An 18,965-nucleotide genomic window follows, 5' to 3' on the forward strand; every position below is an offset into this window, starting at 1 on the left:
CAGGTTTTCCAGCGTTTTTAGTTAACTGGCTTGCACAGATTAGCTTCCAGCACAGATGCCAATTTCTGTTCCTGGGTAGGCATGAGACATTAATAAAGGATCATAGCTACATTAAGTTATCTTAAATAAACACATACCTTGAATATGTTGATTTAAAACTCAGTGCAGGTTCATGCATGGACTAAGTAACTAACTCCTTTGTAATCACTTTCATACAAACACTTTGTCCTTTTCCTGAGACTTCTCTATCTATTACTGTGCTTTGTGCTGACTGGAACTTGTTAAGAAAAGGCCTTTTGCTTTCTGAGAAATCTTTCAACTTAATTCCCAAGGACATTATGGAAGAACAATTTCAGTAAATTTTTACTTGTTAATGAAGTAGTTTTAGTTATGAGGGAAGTTGCCATATTTACATTTCAAGAGACTGAAAAATAACACAGGCTCGTTGTCTAACAAGATGATTTTCTTTTTCCTCCTTAAAAAAGCTGTAGTAAAATGAAACAGGGAAACATGAGAAAAAATTGAAAACTTCGAATATTAGAAAGTCCCAGTTCTCAAGTGTACCCGATTTTCAAAATCCTTTACTGTTAGCTTCTTCATGTTTGACAATTATGGGACAGGAACTTTCATTACCATAGCTTCTAAGTTTTATAGTTGCTAAGTTTCAAGCACTGAACCCAAAATTGCCATAAAAACAAGTTCAGCCTTATTTTATTACTGGGTAAACTTGGCTAATTTATGCACATAGGGGAGCCTGGAATCCTGAATTTCTAGTTCAGGTTCTTGTTCACAAGCTCATGATACCTGTGAGGTTCCCACTTCCAAAGCTGCAGTAAACAGCACCCCCACTTAGTCTGTGTAACTACCTAAGGAAGAATGTTTTATGTAAGGACAGTCATGCAGACCTGTCCATTCTGGAATAAATAATACTCCAATGCAATGATTTCAGTCACACATCAGAGCAGTTAGAATAAAATCGCTTTGCTGCTGGGACTGCTGGTCACAGGAAAGAATTAATCCCACATGAGTTAATTATCTCTGGTAAAACCCATTCGAAGAACACTTACATCTTTCTACAAGCACCAGAAAGATTCCAGAAACAAGCCCCGACCCTTTGAGGACCTCATATACAAACACAATATTGAGCAGCCTACATTGTATAGCCAAACACCTGCGTAGCTTTGCACCGTCCTCCTGTTCTAGGGCGTTATGGGAACTAGAAGCGATATTCCAACACCACCTCAGCTTGAGGTGGTGTTTAGAAGCAGATTTGCTACACACACCATGTGTTCTTCTAGCCCAGCCTCTGAACCCAAGTTAACTTTTGACAGTCCCACAACCAGCCAAGAACCTGCCAACCGCTGCTGAAGGGGAAACACAAGGTCCCACACAAAAGCTCAGGCTGCACACTGCTGCCCTCAAGGAGCACAGCAAAAAAATCACACATCAGTCCTTCCTGGCACCTTTCACAGCACCTCAGCCTTTTGGGAAACGCTGCCTCAGCACTGACAGCAACTTCAGTCACAGTTTTGCCTCACGAATGGAGTGGCTGCAGGACACTCAGCCTCCTCCAGAACCAACCCCTCGTGGAAGAGGGCATCGCTTCGATAGCGCGCTGGGGACCCCACTAACAGAGGACAAGCCAAGCTGGGCTGTAAGACAGCATCAGCCACAGCAGCACCGGCCACAGCGCCGCCCACTGCGGGCAGCACCATAAAATGGCGGGCGGGGCACAGCTTCAACCACGTGACGAGCGCCCGCCTCGCTCCGCTCCGTTCCCCTGGGCCTCCCGGGCTCCCGTAGGAACCCGCCTCTCCCCGGCAGCAACGAGCGAACACAGCACGCATGCAAGCCCCGGCCCGCCCCGCGGAAGCTGCGCAGGTAAGCACCGCGGGGGGCGGAGCTTGCGCCGCGCCCCGCCCACCCGGCCGTTGCTCGGCTTCGAGGTGTCGCCGCGGCCGGTCCCGGCTCCTTCGCCCCAGGGCGGGCGGCCCTTGGCGAGCCCCGGCCGCCGGGAGCCGCTGCGTGAAAGCCCGAGCTCCCCTCAGAAGCTGCCCGGGCTCTGAGGCCCGGCGGGGCGCAGGTGGGTGCCCGAGGGCCCGGGCGGTGTGCTTGGGAGCACCCCTCGCCCTTTCTTTTCCTCCTTCCCTTTCTCCCTCTCCGCGGTGCCCACTCGGCCCGGCAGCTTCCCGAGTGCCCGCTCCGGAGCTGGGGCTGGTTGCATCAGCTGCGCTGCCGCCGTGGTTTGGAGGCGCCCAGAAAGGGCGGCGCCTCCGTGGCTGTGCTTGAAATCCCCCGGTGACACGGTGACTTGTGCTCTTGCGGCAGGGGATAGACTGGATGTGCGCACCGGGAGGCCTACGGACACCACCGGACCCCGGGCTGGGGCTGGCGGTGTTTGGGGTTTCGTCCTTCTGTTGACATGCTGGTTCGTGGTTTTGTACATGATGCTGCCTCAGTCTCTTACCCTCCTTTTGCTATGGAGGGATGCACCATAGTTGTGCCAGGGAGCTTTCCTCCGTGTCTTTTGGAAAAATTAATGCGTACTGCTTTATTAGTAAACCATTCTGAGAATCTGCTGTTCCTGCCATCAAAAAATCTAGCTTTTGATCCTTATTTCTGTAATTGGTTTATGCCATATATAGGGTTAAGTGGCTTTGGAGGATGACACTTTAGTTACAAAAACTCTCTTTTGCATTCAAGATGGCCCTTGGGAAATACCCTAGTTTGTTTATTCAAATTGGTTTTGAGAAAGTCCCTTTAAACTGTTACCGAAAGTGAAATTGTGTCACGAGCACTTGTGGTGCTGGCTGATGAAAATGGAAGTCTCAAATATTTTTGCTAAGGGTTCTCTTGCAATTTAGTGGAACGGGAATTTGTGATAAGTGTTTGTTATATATGAAATGGTAGCTTTTGTGTTTGTGACAGCAAAATTCTTTTTAGACTAGAGGGTTGAAAAGAATAAGTTTAATCGGAGACTCCAGTGTTTTCTGGTTTAATAGCTTAGTTAGAAATTGCAAACTTATAAAATAGTGTTTCTAAAAAGATGAATGAACAGTTTATAAATGCTACTCAGATCTACAATTTGTTGCCATAAGCATAGGTTGCAATTTTAGACTTTATCTGGGTGCCCCAAAGCTGTAGATACCTTTTATGTTTCTTAAGTTAACGTTGATTAGAATTACAGCTATAAAATGATTTTCTGGCATAACCTAAAAGTGGGAGAATGATGGTTACAGGGTGTTCATGAGAATTGCCTAGCTTGTTTTGGAAAAGGGGAAAAGTTGCACTAATAAATTCAATGCAATCTTTTGAAAACTGAGCATGTTTGTTGCTTTCAGGTTTGTAAATACCATGTTTTACCTTGGCCCTAAAATAATAACAACAGCATTATCCCAGCAAGAAAAATAATGCATGGTTGTCACCCAGTTTGTACAGACATCGTGCAAATTACAGTAATCAAACACGAAGGAGTGTCAAACCATCCACATGCTCAGTTAATCCTTCTGACTCCTCTTTAGACAATATTATTGTCTTTGAAGCATTCAGAAATTCTTCATAGCTTGCTAAAGCTGGGGTCAAGGTAAGGTTAACCAGTAAACTTGCCACATGTTGGATGTTTGCCTATGGTTTTTTTGCTCTCAGATAGTATTGGATTGGGTTTTTTCCAAGCAAGGAAAAAAAAACCCTGGAAATTGGATAGAAGTGTTTGCTTCTTCTTTACTGTTCCCGTTTTTCCTGAGAGTTATGAGCTAATAAACAAGAACAAGAAAAGGAAACCACTCTGAAAGAGAAACTGATTAATCAAATTGCAATGCCAACCTTAGTGCATATATGCCAGCACTTTAAATGCTTTTCTGTATAAATTAAAGGATGTCTTCCATAAGATTCCCAATGACCAAGGCACACAATTCTTGCATGCTTTAACATGTACATAGGTTTGTTTGTTTGTTTTTCTTCTGTTGAGATCACTGCACCCACCTTTTCTTGCCGTGTGTGTGCCTTCCCTATTTCGTGGGGTTTTATTTCAGGGACATGTGGTTCGCTCACAGAGGTTACTGCTTTCTTTGGGCTGGATGAGAATAACTTGTGATCCGGGGAGTTGCTCTGTTCAGCTCATTGCCGTCTTCTCCCCTTTAATGGGTACTGGTGCAGATTTACAGTGGACTTCATCTCTGATCTCAGCCTCTGTGCTTTATGTTGCTTGTGCCCTGCATGCCTGTTCTAGCTTTGCAATGGGGAGAGCGCCTCTTGGACTACGAAAAGTGGTACCCTGCTGTTCCATCTTTGTGAAACTAGAAGTTTACAGTATCATTTTATGATACCATTACACATGTTTGCTTGACAAATGGTTGAGATTGGGGAGGGGAGGCATAGATCATTGTCTACTCTTAGCTCTTTGCACTCCAGCTGATCTCACTTTGCTGGAGGGCTGGGACTTTTATGCTATGCCCTTGTCCTGCTGGAGCTTGTGGTTTTGAGATGTTCTCTCCTAAGTTTCTCCCAAAGAGAGCAATAATTCATGTTCAACTGTCCGCTGCTGTAGAAAGGCTGTTGAAGTAGGGAAGTGGGAGAAGCACGAAGACAGGTACAGCCAGGACACATTTTAGGGAGGAGTGGTGGGTGTGGATTGAGCACCCTGTCCAGAACAGGGCATAAAAATTGAATTGTGGATTTTGATAAATCAGCACCTTCAGCAATTCCAGCTCATGTGTGGGGTTAAGAGGTTTAATTCATCTTGAAATGACGGGGGGCTTCTGAATTATCCCTATTCTGATACAAGTTTCATTTCCTTCCCCCCCTTTTTTTGTTTTCCAATTTTTTTATACTAGTTTGTACTCAGGTTCCCCTCCACCAAAATACACAGAATGCATTTTATACTCAAGGGTGTTGTTGCAGAATTCCAAAATATCACTTAGACTTCTTGAAAAAGTACTATATCTTTGTACAGGAAAGCTATATTAAGAGATGGATTATTTTTCTTTCTTTTCCAATTGTGCTTTTGTTTTAAAAGAATGGCACAGAAGAAGTATTTAGTAGCAAAACTGACAAGTTGCCTGAGAGAGGACAAAATTCAGCTATGGAAACCACCATATACAAGTGAAAACAAAGAAGCTGGTAGAGAGATGAAGGTAAATATTCTCTCTGAGTTGATGTCATGTGTCTTCACGTCATACTGCTGGTGCATTTTCCCACTTCTTCTTGCTGTTTTCTTAGGAACTTGTACAAAAATATTCATCCAAGCTGAGTATCAGTGAGAACGATACAGAGAATATGCTTGAAGAAATACGATGTAAAGCAATTGAGCGTGGAACTGGAAATGAACATTTTAGGGTGACTGGAATTGCAAGACTTGATATCTATCTGCCTCGTAGAAAAGTAAGTGACATTGCAGAAAAGTAGCTTTGCATTGGCCTTTTGAGATCTAGATATGTACCTAATGCAAATATTTTCACTTCAACTTTTTCAGGTATTTTTTAATGAGAGATCTGTTAGGTCTGTAAAATATGGGAAGAGGGGGAATTATGTAGGTATGTTTAAGTTTCCCAGCTATGTGGGAATATTGTGGCAAAGGAATATAATACTAGGAAATTAATAATTCTTCCCTTGAGTATTTAATGAGAAATTATCTTTCAATTAAGAAAAGTAAATTAGATTAAGTGTCTCTCCAGTTCAGTTTGATTCCTTCTGAGGCATCTGTTCATATTAGCAGTAAAGAGGAGATGTATTTTTTCTGCAGTAGAATACCTAAAGTTGAATTAGCATATTAATATCACTGTATTACCATAGCTTTTATATAAATGACAGCTTTAATTAAAAAAAAAAAAATCTCTTTAGGTGCAATAAGCAACTTGAACTTGGTGTCATCTTAGGCCGCTGAAAAGAACTTCTTTATCTTTTAGCCATGGCATGTGGCACTACTCTTATAGTGATAGTTATCTTCATGTAACCATTCCAGCCCAGGCAGCTAACTAAACTTGCTTTAAAATAGGCACGTCCAGTGTTTGAACTTGGAAATAAGAAGCAGGATTTGCTATTGTGATGGTACTCATCTGTTCACTTTAGGTCAGGCTTCTAAAAACTTCACGAAGATAGAACTGCCCTCTTAAAGCCAGGCTTCAACCTCTAGTTTCACACACAAAATATGCCAGAGTAAAGATGTGACTCTAATTAAATCAGTGTTAGACTAGTCATCATATCAAATTCTGTAGCTTCATCTACGCTAGTCAGCTAAACACAGGTGGGGACAGGCTGATCGCTCTTTGATGGACATCTGTACTGTCAAGCTGTTAGTCTCAGCTCTGATACTACCTGGTATCCTGCCAAGCAGGGTCCTGGCACAGTGTGAGGGCTGACATGGGATGTGGACTGATCTCAAATGGCACTTTGAATAAAGATGCTCTGCTTCAAGAGTTGAGGGGATTCAGCCGTATGGATATGAAGTGTGCTATACAGGTTGATCACAGGACAGAGCAGGACCTTGGTTAGGTTCTTATTAATACAGGGCCTCTTAACTGGGAACATTTTGCCTTAAAAACAGTCTCAGCCAAGCACAACTATCTCCAATCAATTCCTAGTTTTGATCTTGTGCAGGAGCAGCATCTTCCCCACTGCCAAATGTCTTCACTCTGCTAACAGTGAAAGAGAGCTTCTTTATGTAGGGGTACTTAAAGGTTGTAGTCATCAGCAACAGAAGTCAGTGTTTACTCTGGAAAAGGGCAATGGGTGGGTTTTTTTCTGAAGATGATCCTAGGTGGTAACCAATGCTTCAGAAGGTTTTTTATTTTTTTTTTACTGAGTACTTGCAAAAACATAACACAATCATAATTGTTCTCTCTCCTGTAGTGAAAAATAATTACCAGGGCATGTGATGGGCTAAAGGCTAGAGGGTGTTAAGTGATTGGCATGCAGTTAAAACAAGCAAATAGTTTCATAATTCCTCTTTATAATGCTACTGGGCATAGGGGAATTAATTAATTGAAAATTCCAGTTTATCTAATCTGGGACCATAGACACTATTAGAAATTAATCATAAGTTAGCCAGTTACAGGTGAGTAGCATAATTACAAAGCAGAGTTCAGATTGGAAATGTGTAATTAAATTAGTCAGTTTAAATTGTTTGGTTCTGAATTTAGATTTATCTAGTTCTGAATTTGCTGCTGTTACAATGCTTATTTTTAGCGCTATGTAACAAGTACAAGACTCCCTGCCCAGAAATTAGTAATATGTATGCCCCACCATAACCCTGTTAATGTGTTATCATGTCATGTTAACATGAGTATTATTTGAAAAAGAAATTGTAGTTGTTGTAAAACAATTAACTGGAAACTGTCCAAAGTATCTTGATATCGTGCTTTTTATTTCCCTACTCCTTTCCCCCTACGCGATATAATTACTACAGAGCAGAAAAGTCCCACTGGAAACTAACCTGTTCATCACAGGCAAGGAGCTCAGATCACAGTAAGTGTAATCACTCTTGGTTCTTCTCTAATATGTTGGCATACTGTCGTATAGTACTAAAAAAAGAGACAAAGTATTTGGTTGATTTAAGCTTTTTCTTAGCATGTATGTCTGAACAGCAGTGTCCAGTGTCCCCTAGTTCTTCGCATAAGAAGCTGTGGTTTAACATAGAAAACAGGAAGGTTGCAGCTGTGGGAAAAGATAGTTCTCTAAATCCCCAGCAGGGACCTGAGAAGGCACTAGTGATCAGTGTTCCAAATCCCTAACTGGCAGAACAGTGAGCATTAGCTTCTCTTCCTTTTGTGTTTTTAAACCTAATAAAATCCAGTCCTTTTCTCTCTGTTTAGCTCTTTCCTCTTTCATATCCCAGGTTCCATATACAGTATACAAAGCTTTCTGATGATGTTATTTTACTTCTAGCAGCAGTTTTAAGCCAGTTACGAGCATACTCATTTGTAAGTTTTTTGCTATTCTAATGTAGTAAGAGAATATTCTCTCTAATTCTGAAGAGAAATGTAGTATAGCCTTACAAATTTGTATTCATGGATGAAATTATTTATTTCACAGGATAGCACAGGAACATGCGTTAAAAGAAAATGCTATCAAAATAATCATAAATAAGAAGCAGCTTGACCTGGGTATGTATATCTAGTTGAGTGTATTTTTATGATAATTTTCTAGTTTACTGATTCTCAGAAGAAAAACCTCTTGCAATTCTGTTAATTTCAGAAATTCCCAAGGAATAGCAGTTATATTTGTCAGGTTCTGCTCTACAGGAAATTCAATAATGTATAATGATCAATATTCTTAGATAGAGCAATTATAGGAATCCTGTAATGAATATTGAAAATCCATTTTTCAGGTGTTGAAACATTGAAAATGCGCATTTAAGAGAAACCCTAAAGTTCCTTAGACATGTTTTTTAACAGCACATTCAGAATCTTTTTGTAATGCATTACACGTATTCAGCTCATCAGACGTTGTGGGAAGTGATGACAACAGCTTTCTGTTTATTGATGGCCTAAGCATCTGACATATTTATTTCTCCTAGAATATGTCAGAATTAGAGCCATGGAGTTGACAATAGGAACTTGGATTTAATTCCAAGTTCCTCTCTCCTGTTACTGTCCTGTTGTGGTGTTTGATCCTGGACATGTTCCAGTTTTTCCCTGAAATCAATTAACTGAAACAGAAACAATTGTATTTTTTTAATGTGTTGTGGGGGTGGGGGGGAGGAAGGCAAGCAAAGAAACATTCATTTAAAAATCATTTAAACCAATGAACCAATCATTTAAAAAGCACTTTTAAGGTGCAAGTCTGTTTAGAATTTCTGCATTTCTACTGAATATGTCAGTAATTGGTAGGGGTTTTGAGTTCTTGAGTCTAGTAATTACTGTAGTTCTTCAGTACAGTACAAGCAAAGTAAGAGGCCATTCAGTTTGGTTGATTTGTGGGTGGTGGTGTCCTTCCCCAGAGGCAGTGCAATGGTCTCTCTCCACAGAGCATTTGGATTGTACTCGTCATACTCTATTTTGCAGGCAGAACCCTCGAAGACCAGGGCATAACACACAATGCAAAAGTGATGGTACTTCAGCTGGAACAGAGTGACGAGGAAACTAAAAGAAAAGTTCAGGAAGAAGAACTTCAACACAAGAAAGAAAAAGAAATAAATGAAAAGATGCAAAGAACTAAGAAGGGTTTGGAAATTCTAGCAGAGAGAGGTAAGGGCGCTTGTTGGGTTTTTTTTTTGTGGAGGGGAGAGGGTGTTCATTAATTCTTGAGCATCAGAAGTTACTTTCTCAGTAGACTTTCAACATAGAAGAATGCTTGTGCTGTGGCTGGATTTCGGTTTATACTTTTCTAGGTTTCTACCTACGTGAAAACTAATTTTAAGTTGACTAAAACTTCCTTTCTACTCTAACCCTTCTTACACAACTAGAATGCCAGGAGATACTTTGCACTTCAAGAAGGATATAATATGACTCAACTATTATTTAATTTGCACTTGTCAGTTAAGGAACTGGTCAACTCTTGAGAACAGGCTTTTAATTTATTGTAGACATAAGCACAATGGAACAATGTAAGTCATTAAACACTTTCTTGTGGTCTTCCTTGGGTATGGCTGTGCGTAACCATGGTTTCATTGTGCAGAACAGCTCACTTGTCATTCTCATATGTAATGTGACTGTTATTGTTGTGTTTGTTGATTGCTGGCAACTGTGGATTAAGTTAAAGGGATATAGTCAATTTAACAGTAATAATTTTTCAGAATGAGGTTGTGTTTGTGAATTGCATTGCTAGGTGGTGAGTTTAAATCACTTCTCTATTGTTTCAAAAATCCCCAAACAAGAAACTGACACTGAGTATGTAATGAATTCCTGCCAATTGCAAAAATACCTGAACAAAGCTTCTTTTAATGGTCAGTGACAGCCTGTTTCTTACTACAATATCGGATTTTGAATAAATGAAAGAAGTGATTTCTTTTATTGACTTCAGGGGTGATTTAGGCCCCAGCCCTTGAATTCTACTATAGGGCCTTTTCAAGGTATTTGCCACTAATGGTCAGTTACTGCCGGAGCTCAGAGTGAAGCCCATAATGGGCTCACAGGCTGAAGGTTCTGTGTGAAGTGTAGAAAGAATTTAACAACCTTTTTGTTTCATCTGAAAAAAAATTGAGGGGCAGAAGCTTTTAATCTCAGCAAACACCTGCGTAACTGTCTTTTGCTTACAAGAAAAAGCATCTTTTCATTGTAAATCAGGTGGAAGTGAAAACAAAATTGATAGTTTGGTTATAAGCATTAAAGCTGTGGGAAAATGAAAATACTGAGCTGTTGTTTGCCTCCCCCACTCCCCCAGTTTTATGAACAGTGCTCAGTTGTGGGTTTGTATTTTTTAATACTCTATTTGATAAATCATTTCAAGTGTTCTGTCATGTGAAATGATAGGTGTTTTGTCTTCTGCAAAGAATTCCTTACAACTCATGTAACTTTTAATGTTGTGTCTAAATTTTGGGATGCACAAGGCCTTTTCCTTAGTGACCTTTCTAAAAGTTCCTTATGTTTGTCTGAGCAGGGCTACTGTTGGTAGATATGTCCAAAAAAGCACATGAGTCTTTATATGTAATTCAGGGTTTTTTTGTTGTTGGTTGTTTGCTTTTTTTGTGTAAGAGTGTGCTTACTGACATAATCTTATGACAGCAGAGTTGCTCTGTTAAAGGTGGTACTTAAAATTTAAACCCCTTTTTCTTATCTTTCAGAGGAATACTTAGATCCAGATTCTGTTCCATACCTAGATATAGCTAATCAAACTGGAAGGTCAATCGAGATTCCTCCTCAAGCTAAAAAAGTAGGTAAAAGGATCTTGGCAAACTGCTAAGATGGCTTTTTAAAGCTTGATTTGTGAAGCATTTCAAATATGGGATTGAAATACTGTCAGACTTTTGGGGAAGTAACCTGAGCTCCACTAGGTGCTTGCTTCTAGAAATAACTTTGCAATAAAATTGAAGTAGAACTCTACAGCTGGGAATACTTCAGTCATCTGGAGACAGACCTCTGATTGCTGACCTGATCACAGGATCTTGCACTGACCCCTGTGTGGCCCGTATCTTATTTTTGAATCTTAACATAGGCTTTAATTTTGCTATATCCTAGCACCTATTTTAAATTTGGGATGCCCTAGAACACATGAAATGAACTTGTTTGTTAGGCCTTAGTTTCAGTTGCATACATGGCAAGTCTCTCAAAATAAGATTCTTTTAAAATCGCATTGAGATCTTTTGCACTGTGATCCCTCTTAAACTTAAATTTGTCCACCATTCAAGAAAGTTGCACATTCTCAACTGAAAATACCTTTGGGTGCATTGAATTACAGTAGGCGTGACCTACCTGATGTTCTGCTGAAGCAGAAGAGTAGCGACAGATGCTATCTTTTAAGATTGTGGAATTTTCTAAAGATAAATAAAAATCTTCATAAATACTTGGAATTACATGCAGTAACCAAAAAAAAAGCAATCAACCTTGGGGAAAAATGAGGAGGCCCCATCATGTGCTGACTGCTGCTCTAGCCTCTTCTGAAATATACTGTGTTTTCTGCATCACCTGGAGTTTCTGAATGATTGGAGTAGCAACAGTCCATTCTCACAATGCCTGCTGTTCTGATGAAGTGCTGAAAGTAGTAATTCACTTGAAGAGTTAAAGCACCAAATGTTCAAGCGCACAAGATTTCATCAGTATTGAACATGGGTGAGAGGAAATATTGCAGGTTGTTCCTATCCAGAGGTATTGTTTACATTTCCACTTGTCATGCTGCAGGAACTACAGTGTTTTCCTGCCCCATTCAAAATTGCATTTGAAGTTCTGAGGTTTTGCAGGAGATGAATCATTAGGTTTCACAAGAGAGTTGTAATAAGCAAAGCAAAACAAATTTGATGCTGTTAGGAAGTGTAGCACCTAGAAAAAAGCTTAGCTTTTTATCACTCACCGTTGGAAATCTATCGAGGGTTGAATTCTTAAAACAAATTTGGTGCAAAATTTCACATGTTGGTAACATGAACTGCTTTTAATGAGACAATACCTGATGTTAGTAGGTCAGAGAAAAGTATGAAGCAATGTGAATTAGTGCTGCTCTTACAGAACTGATGCGATGGTATTTTTCTAGGAAGAGCAAGGGCTCTAATGGATTACCTAGATGCTACTTTAGTTATATAATTGAGTTGGGAAAGTGCAAAAACTAAGTCTCAGTCTGTTTTTCTAGGCGCTTGTACTGGCAATGGGTTATCATGAGAAGGGCAGGGCATTAATGAAGAAGAAGGAATATGAAATAGCACTGCCGTATTTGTTGGATGCTGATAAACACTTCTGGTAAGAACTTTTTGAGTCCTTGTGTCTCTTTCCATTGCTGACAGCCAAATCCAGGAAAGCATGAACTCTACCTGTGCTTGTAAATCGGGGCCTGTTTTTCCCCAGGATTGCTTCACACCCTCTCTGCAGATGAGAAGCGGCAAAGTCTCTGACTTGCAGTGACAGGTGCCTTCTTGTAGAACAGCTGAAGCAGATACTGCCACCGGGCAATTTAATCTTTCATGTCAACACAAACAGAAACTGTCAATATTCATGTACGAGGCTATAAATTGGATTAGCTCAAGAGACAGTTACAAATACTTGTTAGGAATTGCTCCTGTGAAGCAATAATTTCGTGTAAAAGGTGGAGCAGATCGCTGAAGTCACTAAACATACCAAGATTTCTGCGAGTAAACTAGTTTCCGGTCAGCAGTCAGAGCCCTATATTGCGCTTTTGAGATCCCCAAAAGTAATACTGGCCCCATCTGTTTCTCATTTGTGTGTATGTGCAAGGAGACTGGCACAAAACCTGGCATGTTCACTTGCACTAAGGAAGATAGTTGCTCTGTCCTCTCAAAGATTACACAGGGTTTAATTCTGTTCTGCTTTTAAAGAGATGCTGTTTTAAATAGTAGTCACAACTCATTTTGTTACTGTAATTCTTTTGAGATGTAGTGTTGTCATTAGCATCCTTCATATTAGTGATTGGGATGGGAGATCAGTGCTTTGCTAAAAGTCCAATGACATCAGTTTGCTACCTCAAATATGAAGCGTGTGCTTTCTCAAACATGTGAGTGTGCGTGTTGTTTCATTAGTGTTGAAAAGTGTGTGTGGAGAAAAAAAAATAAACAACTCTAACCCAGAAAAAAACAAAGTAATTGTTTATTTTCAGTGAGTGTAGCACAGAACTGCTGAATACCGTTGATAACTATGCAGTACTGCAGCTGGATATAGTGTGGTGCTACTTCCGCCTGGAGCAGCTGGACTGCCTGGATGATGCAGAGAAAAAGCTGTCCACAGCACATAGATGCTTCCAGCGGTGCTACGGGGAGAACCATGAAAGACTTATTGATATCAAAGTATGCTGTTTGTTCGGGGTTTTTTGATTACAGTGGCTTTTTGTTTTTTCTGCATGTATTCAGTTATTGTTGAGGTATTACAAGACTGACTTTTAGAAGTTTAAAGTTTTCTCATGTCTTGTTAGCCTGTAATCTAGTTGTGTATTTGTCAGCATAGTGGAAGCACTGGACCTGACAAAACGGTCATGGCAAACACATGTTTACGTAGAATCATAGAATGGTTTGGGTTGGAAGGGGCCTTAAAGATCGTCCAGTTCCAACCCCCTGCACAAACATCTTCCCCTAAAACCATGTTGCTCAAAGCCCCACCCAGCCTAGCTTTGTACACTGCCAGGGATGGGGTAGCCACAGCTTCCTTGGGCACCCTGTTCCAGTGTCTTACTGCCCTCACAGTAAAGAATTTCTCCCTAATATCTGATCTAAATCTACCCTCTTTCAGTTTAAAGCCATTCCCCCTGTCCTATCCCTACATGCCCTTGTCAAAAGATTTCCTGTAGGCCCCTTTAGGCCCTGGAAGCTGCTCTAAAGTCTCCCCGGAGCCTTCTCTTCTCCAGGCTGAACAAGCCCAGCTCTCTCAGCCTGTCTCCATAGGAGAGCTACTGCAGCCCCCAGAGCATCTTTGTGGCCTTCTCCGGCTCACTTCAGCACCTCCACATCCTTCTTCTGCTGGAGGCCTCAGAACTGGACACAGTACTGCAGTGGTGGTGGGGGTCTCACCAGGGCACAGTGTTGGTGGAGAATCCCCTCCCTTGACCTGCTGGTCACGCTGGTCACGCTCCTTTTGATACAGCCTGGGACACAGTTAGCTTTCTGGGCTGCAAGCGCACACTGCCAGGTAAAGCATGTAAACATACACAGACATCATCAGTGGTTTAGACATAGTCACTAATAAGGGACACTTTGTCTGCAGCGAAAGTATCACGTCTTCTTTAAATGTGTAAAGTGTTCTACTGATAATGAACTGATATTCTATCATATGCTTCTACCCATGTGCCTCTCCTTTTGTTTAAACAATTCTTTAGGGAAGCTATGGTCGTGAGAAGGTTTTATTTCTACGGCTTTACCTCCTTCAAGGGATAGGACACTATCACAGTGGCAGAGAAAAAGAGGCTGCCGAGTATATTCAGAAGGTAAGAGACCATTAGGTAAAACTTTTGAGTCCTTCACACTAGCTCCCGTGTTTGGGCTTTGCCTTGCACCTCTGCTTACTCAAAAAAAATGGGGAGACTTCTTCTGTTTGTACATTAGCAACAGTGTAAGTAGTATAATTCTGTTCTTTCTATATACAGGCATCTTGTTTATATGAAGAGCTATCTGTAGATCCTGATAAAGTTGATTGCCTGTCACTCCTGGGATTCTCCGAACAGGAAGCTCGCCTTGCCCTGCGAGCATGCCATGGGAATGTGGAGCATGCTGCCAATCTTATCACCAACAGGAGAGAGGTATGGTGCAGTAAAAGTAGTAAATCAAGGATCATGTTAGTTTAGGTGTCCATAAGATCATGTTTTGCATGCATGGCTAGTGCAACATGGTGCTAAATTACAGACTTTGATTATCTTGCTTTGCTGCTATTAGTGAAACTGACAGCTAGACATCTGTTGCCACAAGTTTGAAACCAAAACTTGATACAACAAGGGAAGCTCTGTCCCAAAACAGATGGCATGAGGGAGCCAAAGACCAGTGGTTGTACCAGCAAGGCTCATAGGAAGTCTTTGCACCAGTGTTTGCTACTCAGGAGTGCTCCGTGTGAGAATAAAAACACCATGATCAAGCTGTCATTCTTGGCTTGGCTGGTCTGAAAGGCAAGAGGCTGTACAATGAAGTGCTTTGAGCATAACCATTAAGTGATGAAGTATTATGGCTTTGGACTCAGAGATCCAGGAGGGGAGAAGGATTTTTTTGTGCTCAGGTGAAGTGAAGACAGTGTTGTCCACATCTGAAGTGCCTCAAGTTAGGTTAGGTAAGCTGAGGTGGCAGTTCTAGACTTCAGACAGTGAAATGCATATGGAAAAGTGGCCGAGAGAAGGGCTGAGCAGAACTCCTCGGCTACATCCCCAGTTCTGACTGCGTGTCCTGTCCTTGGCAAGTCTTGTCTACAGCCCCATCTGCCAAATGGGTTTATCACATACCACACAGGGCCTATAATAACTGTGACAGCATAAGATCTGGTCTGCAGAGTGGAAGTACAGCTCATGGAAATGCACTTCTATTTAGTAACAGCTGCCTGGCAGCACAGTCTGTATTTAAAAAAAAAAATAAAAATCCCTTTTCCTCACGAAATGCAAACTTGAAGTAAAGCCAAGAAACCCTACATGCACAGGGGAAGGCTGAAGCATTCCCATGCATGGTGAGCTCTGTAATGTCTGTGTTACTGCAGGAAAAGGCACAGATAAGGAGGGAGGAGAGAGCCAAAAGAAGGAAGCGACTGGAAGACATCAATACTTTGAAAAGTATGGGCTATTCAGAGAGAGCTGCTCAAATAGCTCTTCATAATACACAAGGAAACCTGGACCAAGCCTTTAAGGTAAGTGATTTTCAGGAGTAGTACTTTTGTACAAAAAAACTCCAAGGAACACAAAACCCAAAGCCCTTGTTCGCTTGCTTTATTTACTGTTTAGCACATTGCTATTTTCTATAGTCTGTATTTGTTAGTTCGTAGCTACCTTTTCGGAACTGTAATGACTGAACTTCCACTTCCTGGCCTGATGAATCACTTAAGTTGGCTGAAGTTTGTGTCTATCAACTATTACATATATCTATCCATGCTGGGGACTACTGTATCTCTGTTGCTGTATTCTAATCCCTTTCCGTTTTATTGTAGTTTATTCTTGACAATCCCGAGTTATTGTTGGAAGATGATGATGATGATCCTGTGGCCATGGACCAGTTTCAGGTTTCCCAGGAAAGTATTGATCAAGTAAGTTAGACTGCTTGCTTTCTTAGGAGTTGGTTGTCTTGTTTCTGAATTACACCTTCAAAATCACCAGATCTTCTGTAAGCAAAGCTGTACAAATATTCTTTGACCCGTGCCACTCAGGCTGTCACACTGCCACTGTCTGGCATCCACTCTTCATGGGGAAGTCACACTCGGGCTAAAATGTCATCCATGTGGGCTTCCTGCCCCTTGAATCAACCTGCCACAGAGATCCAGAGGGAATTATGTGCACTCTAATGCTCCATCCCCCAAAAGAAGTCTCTAAACATTGCAGTGCACAAAGGGAAGGAGTTGAAATGTGCATCATAGGTTGTCTGAAAAGCTCTTCTGTAGTTAGTGTGGCTGTGTAATTAATGTCAGATAGGCAAGAAAACTCTATTGCCTAGAAAAAGTAAATACCACGTATGCCATCCTGATATGCTGGAGTGCTCTGAAGTCTTTTGAAAATCAGAAAAAGAATTGGTCTGATATTAAGCAACAGGCTCTTGATTCTGCTCAACAGTCCCATTCTTTAGTAGGTCACTGCCCTGTCGTTAACTGTTCCGGTAAACCAGAGTCAGTGTCCTGGAATTCCTGGCATGCAGTGCTCTCCTCTGTGCAAGAGGAATGACTGTCAGATGCAGAGTCAGATTCCTGTCAGATTGGTGCTGGATGAGCTTGGATTTCTCCAGATTTCATGTTTTAATTTCTTTCCCCCTCTCCTGCAGCTGATGTACATGGGTTTCAGCCGTGAGTCGGCAGAGCAAGCTTTAAAGGTCTTCAAAGGCAATGTCCACTTAGCTTCCCAAACCCTTGCTCATTATGGGGGAGTTCTTCCTGCTTCACTGCAGCTTTCTCCAGAAGGGTCCAGTCCATCGGAAGAATCAACTTCTTCAAAAGACTCGTCTACAGAGTCTGCAGGTAGGAATGTTGCATACAGCAGGCAGAGAAGGGGAAAGGCTGTTCTTCTGGCTCTTGAGCAAAACAATTAAGGGATTTCTGCTTAAATACTGGTAGAGGGCCCAGACTACTTTTGGCAGTAACATAGTTACAGGCAAGGCTTCCATTACCCCAGATAAGCTACAGCCCCTGCAGTCAGTGACAGCCGGATACGGGACCATAAGGGATATCTCTTGGCTGTAGGCAGCCTGTAAGATGGATGCAGCCCAGGAGAATGACTGCTGAGTGAGCTTTGGCTTCAGCACATGAGGCTGGAGGCCTCTGCTGTCTGCATCCTCACTTCCCCGGGGAGGAACATGTGGCCTCTCCAGCCCACAGGCGATTCCAGCTTCTCATAGCCATTTACTCACACCAGCTCTTCAGAGAGCAAGTACTAAGTTGCTGGAGCATGTTCCCTGGACCTGCCACTGATAATGGTGATACTTTGGCTTGCTAATATCTGGGTTCTGACTGCTAGGAAGCCTATTGCAAATCTGTGCTATACAGTCTGCTGATTTGACCGAGTACTCCCTCCTCATGTCCCTGATGTGATAGAACCATAACTGATACTTGCCACTTGGCAAAGAAGCTCATGCCTACTTTTTGTTATTTGTCAGAGCTGTAGTGATCCCTGTTGTACAACTAAAGGCTCTCCTAAAGACAGCTTTAAATAATAGGGGAAAAAACTGGCCATCCTGCAATATCCTTTGCAGAGCACTTTTAAATAAGAGGTAGTTTTACAGTAGGACTCAGAGACCAGTCATGCTGCGGGAAGCGGGAAGTACGAGCTTCTTTCAGAGGTGAATTCACTGCTGCTGCTTCTTATTGGAAGGTTCTTCTGGTTCGCCAACAGATGAAGATATGGAGAATGATGCAGTCAATGAAATCCTAGAGGATATTCCTGAACATGAAGAGGATTATCTGGATTTAACACTGGAGGAAGAGAAACAGATCATCCATGAATACTTATCCTATATACAAGTACCACAGCAATAAATCCCTTTATATTTACTTCAGTTATATGTATTTACCTTGACAAATTGAGTTTGGATTATAAATGCACCTTCAGCTTATCTCTTACTAAATGCCTTGAATTCAGTTAAACTACAGGAGGAACACAAAATTCTTGCTTAATTTATAAATCCACTTAAAGCCTACATTTGTGATACATTGTAATTTATTGTCATAGCAGAAAAATAGAAACATTTATTTTCAGAAGAAAATTTAATAGAACTAAACTATATTTTTATCGTGAAATAAGTTAATTCACTTAGTATTCAAGTAAAGAAGCATTTCTATACCACTTTAAAATACCAGCTTTAAAAAACCAGAAGTGAGTTTGTAAACCAGAAATCCAGCTCGTGAGGTTACAGAGGTATCAACTTTCCAACTGTTCTTCTTTTCTTCTGAAAGATTTCTGAGAGACATTTATGTATCTATCTGTTGTGCATGGATTTATACTGTGTCTGCTTGTCACTTCCTGCAGGTGTTACACAGGCAATAAAGGTAACTCTGTGCTGCTGCTTTTGGTAAGGGTCTTCTATGCTTTGGTTTTAAAAACTAGTAGGACCTACTGGGCAGGGTGCTGCCCCATCAGCCCTGAGCCCTGTGCAGTGGCATTTCCTTATCTAACTAAACCAGCTGTTCCTAACTAACCAGCTGTTGAACAAAGCTTGGGTCAGGCGCTGTCTCAGTAGTTGTATCCAGCTTCAGCACGCTGAAGAAATAGTTGGG

General features: G+C 41.5%; 1 protein-coding gene across 2 annotated transcripts; it reads left to right on the forward strand.

Annotated features, from left to right (window-relative positions):
- Nucleotides 1-1,223: 1,223 nt before the first annotated feature.
- NUB1 (negative regulator of ubiquitin like proteins 1) lies at nt 1,224-18,759 on the forward strand. Of its 2 annotated transcripts, none has more exons than XM_030483201.1 (15): nt 1,224-1,881; nt 5,015-5,132; nt 5,218-5,379; nt 7,403-7,461; nt 8,029-8,099; nt 9,000-9,182; nt 10,718-10,806; nt 12,214-12,320; nt 13,192-13,378; nt 14,401-14,508; nt 14,668-14,820; nt 15,756-15,902; nt 16,200-16,295; nt 17,021-17,213; nt 18,064-18,759. In XM_030483201.1, exons 2-15 carry the CDS (start codon nt 5,016-5,018, stop codon nt 18,225-18,227), a joined length of 1,836 nt encoding a protein of 611 aa, XP_030339061.1. In that variant the 5' UTR covers nt 1,224-1,881; nt 5,015; the 3' UTR covers nt 18,228-18,759. The 2 variants fall into 2 exon arrangements, with proteins under 2 accessions (XP_030339061.1, XP_030339052.1); XM_030483192.1 differs by having other exon boundaries at nt 1,809-2,083.
- Nucleotides 18,760-18,965: the final 206 nt, after the last annotated feature.

Source organism: Strigops habroptila, chromosome 1 (assembly GCF_004027225.2).
Source record: "Strigops habroptila isolate Jane chromosome 1, bStrHab1.2.pri, whole genome shotgun sequence".
In the NCBI taxonomy this organism is placed as follows: domain Eukaryota; kingdom Metazoa; phylum Chordata; class Aves; order Psittaciformes; family Psittacidae; genus Strigops; species Strigops habroptila.

What these genes read in the sequence shown, in the direction of transcription:
- NUB1 (XM_030483201.1), top strand. Translation starts at nt 5,016, where the DNA reads ATGGCACAGAAGAAGTATTTAGTAGCAAAACTGACAAGTTGCCTGAGA. An exon ending in TAAGAAGCAGCTTGACCTGG is followed by an intron (nt 8,100 to 8,999) that starts GTATGTATATCT and finishes TCTATTTTGCAG; the next exon opens with GCAGAACCCTCGAAGACCAG. An exon ending in CTGCCGAGTATATTCAGAAG is followed by an intron (nt 14,509 to 14,667) that starts GTAAGAGACCAT and finishes TTCTATATACAG; the next exon opens with GCATCTTGTTTATATGAAGA.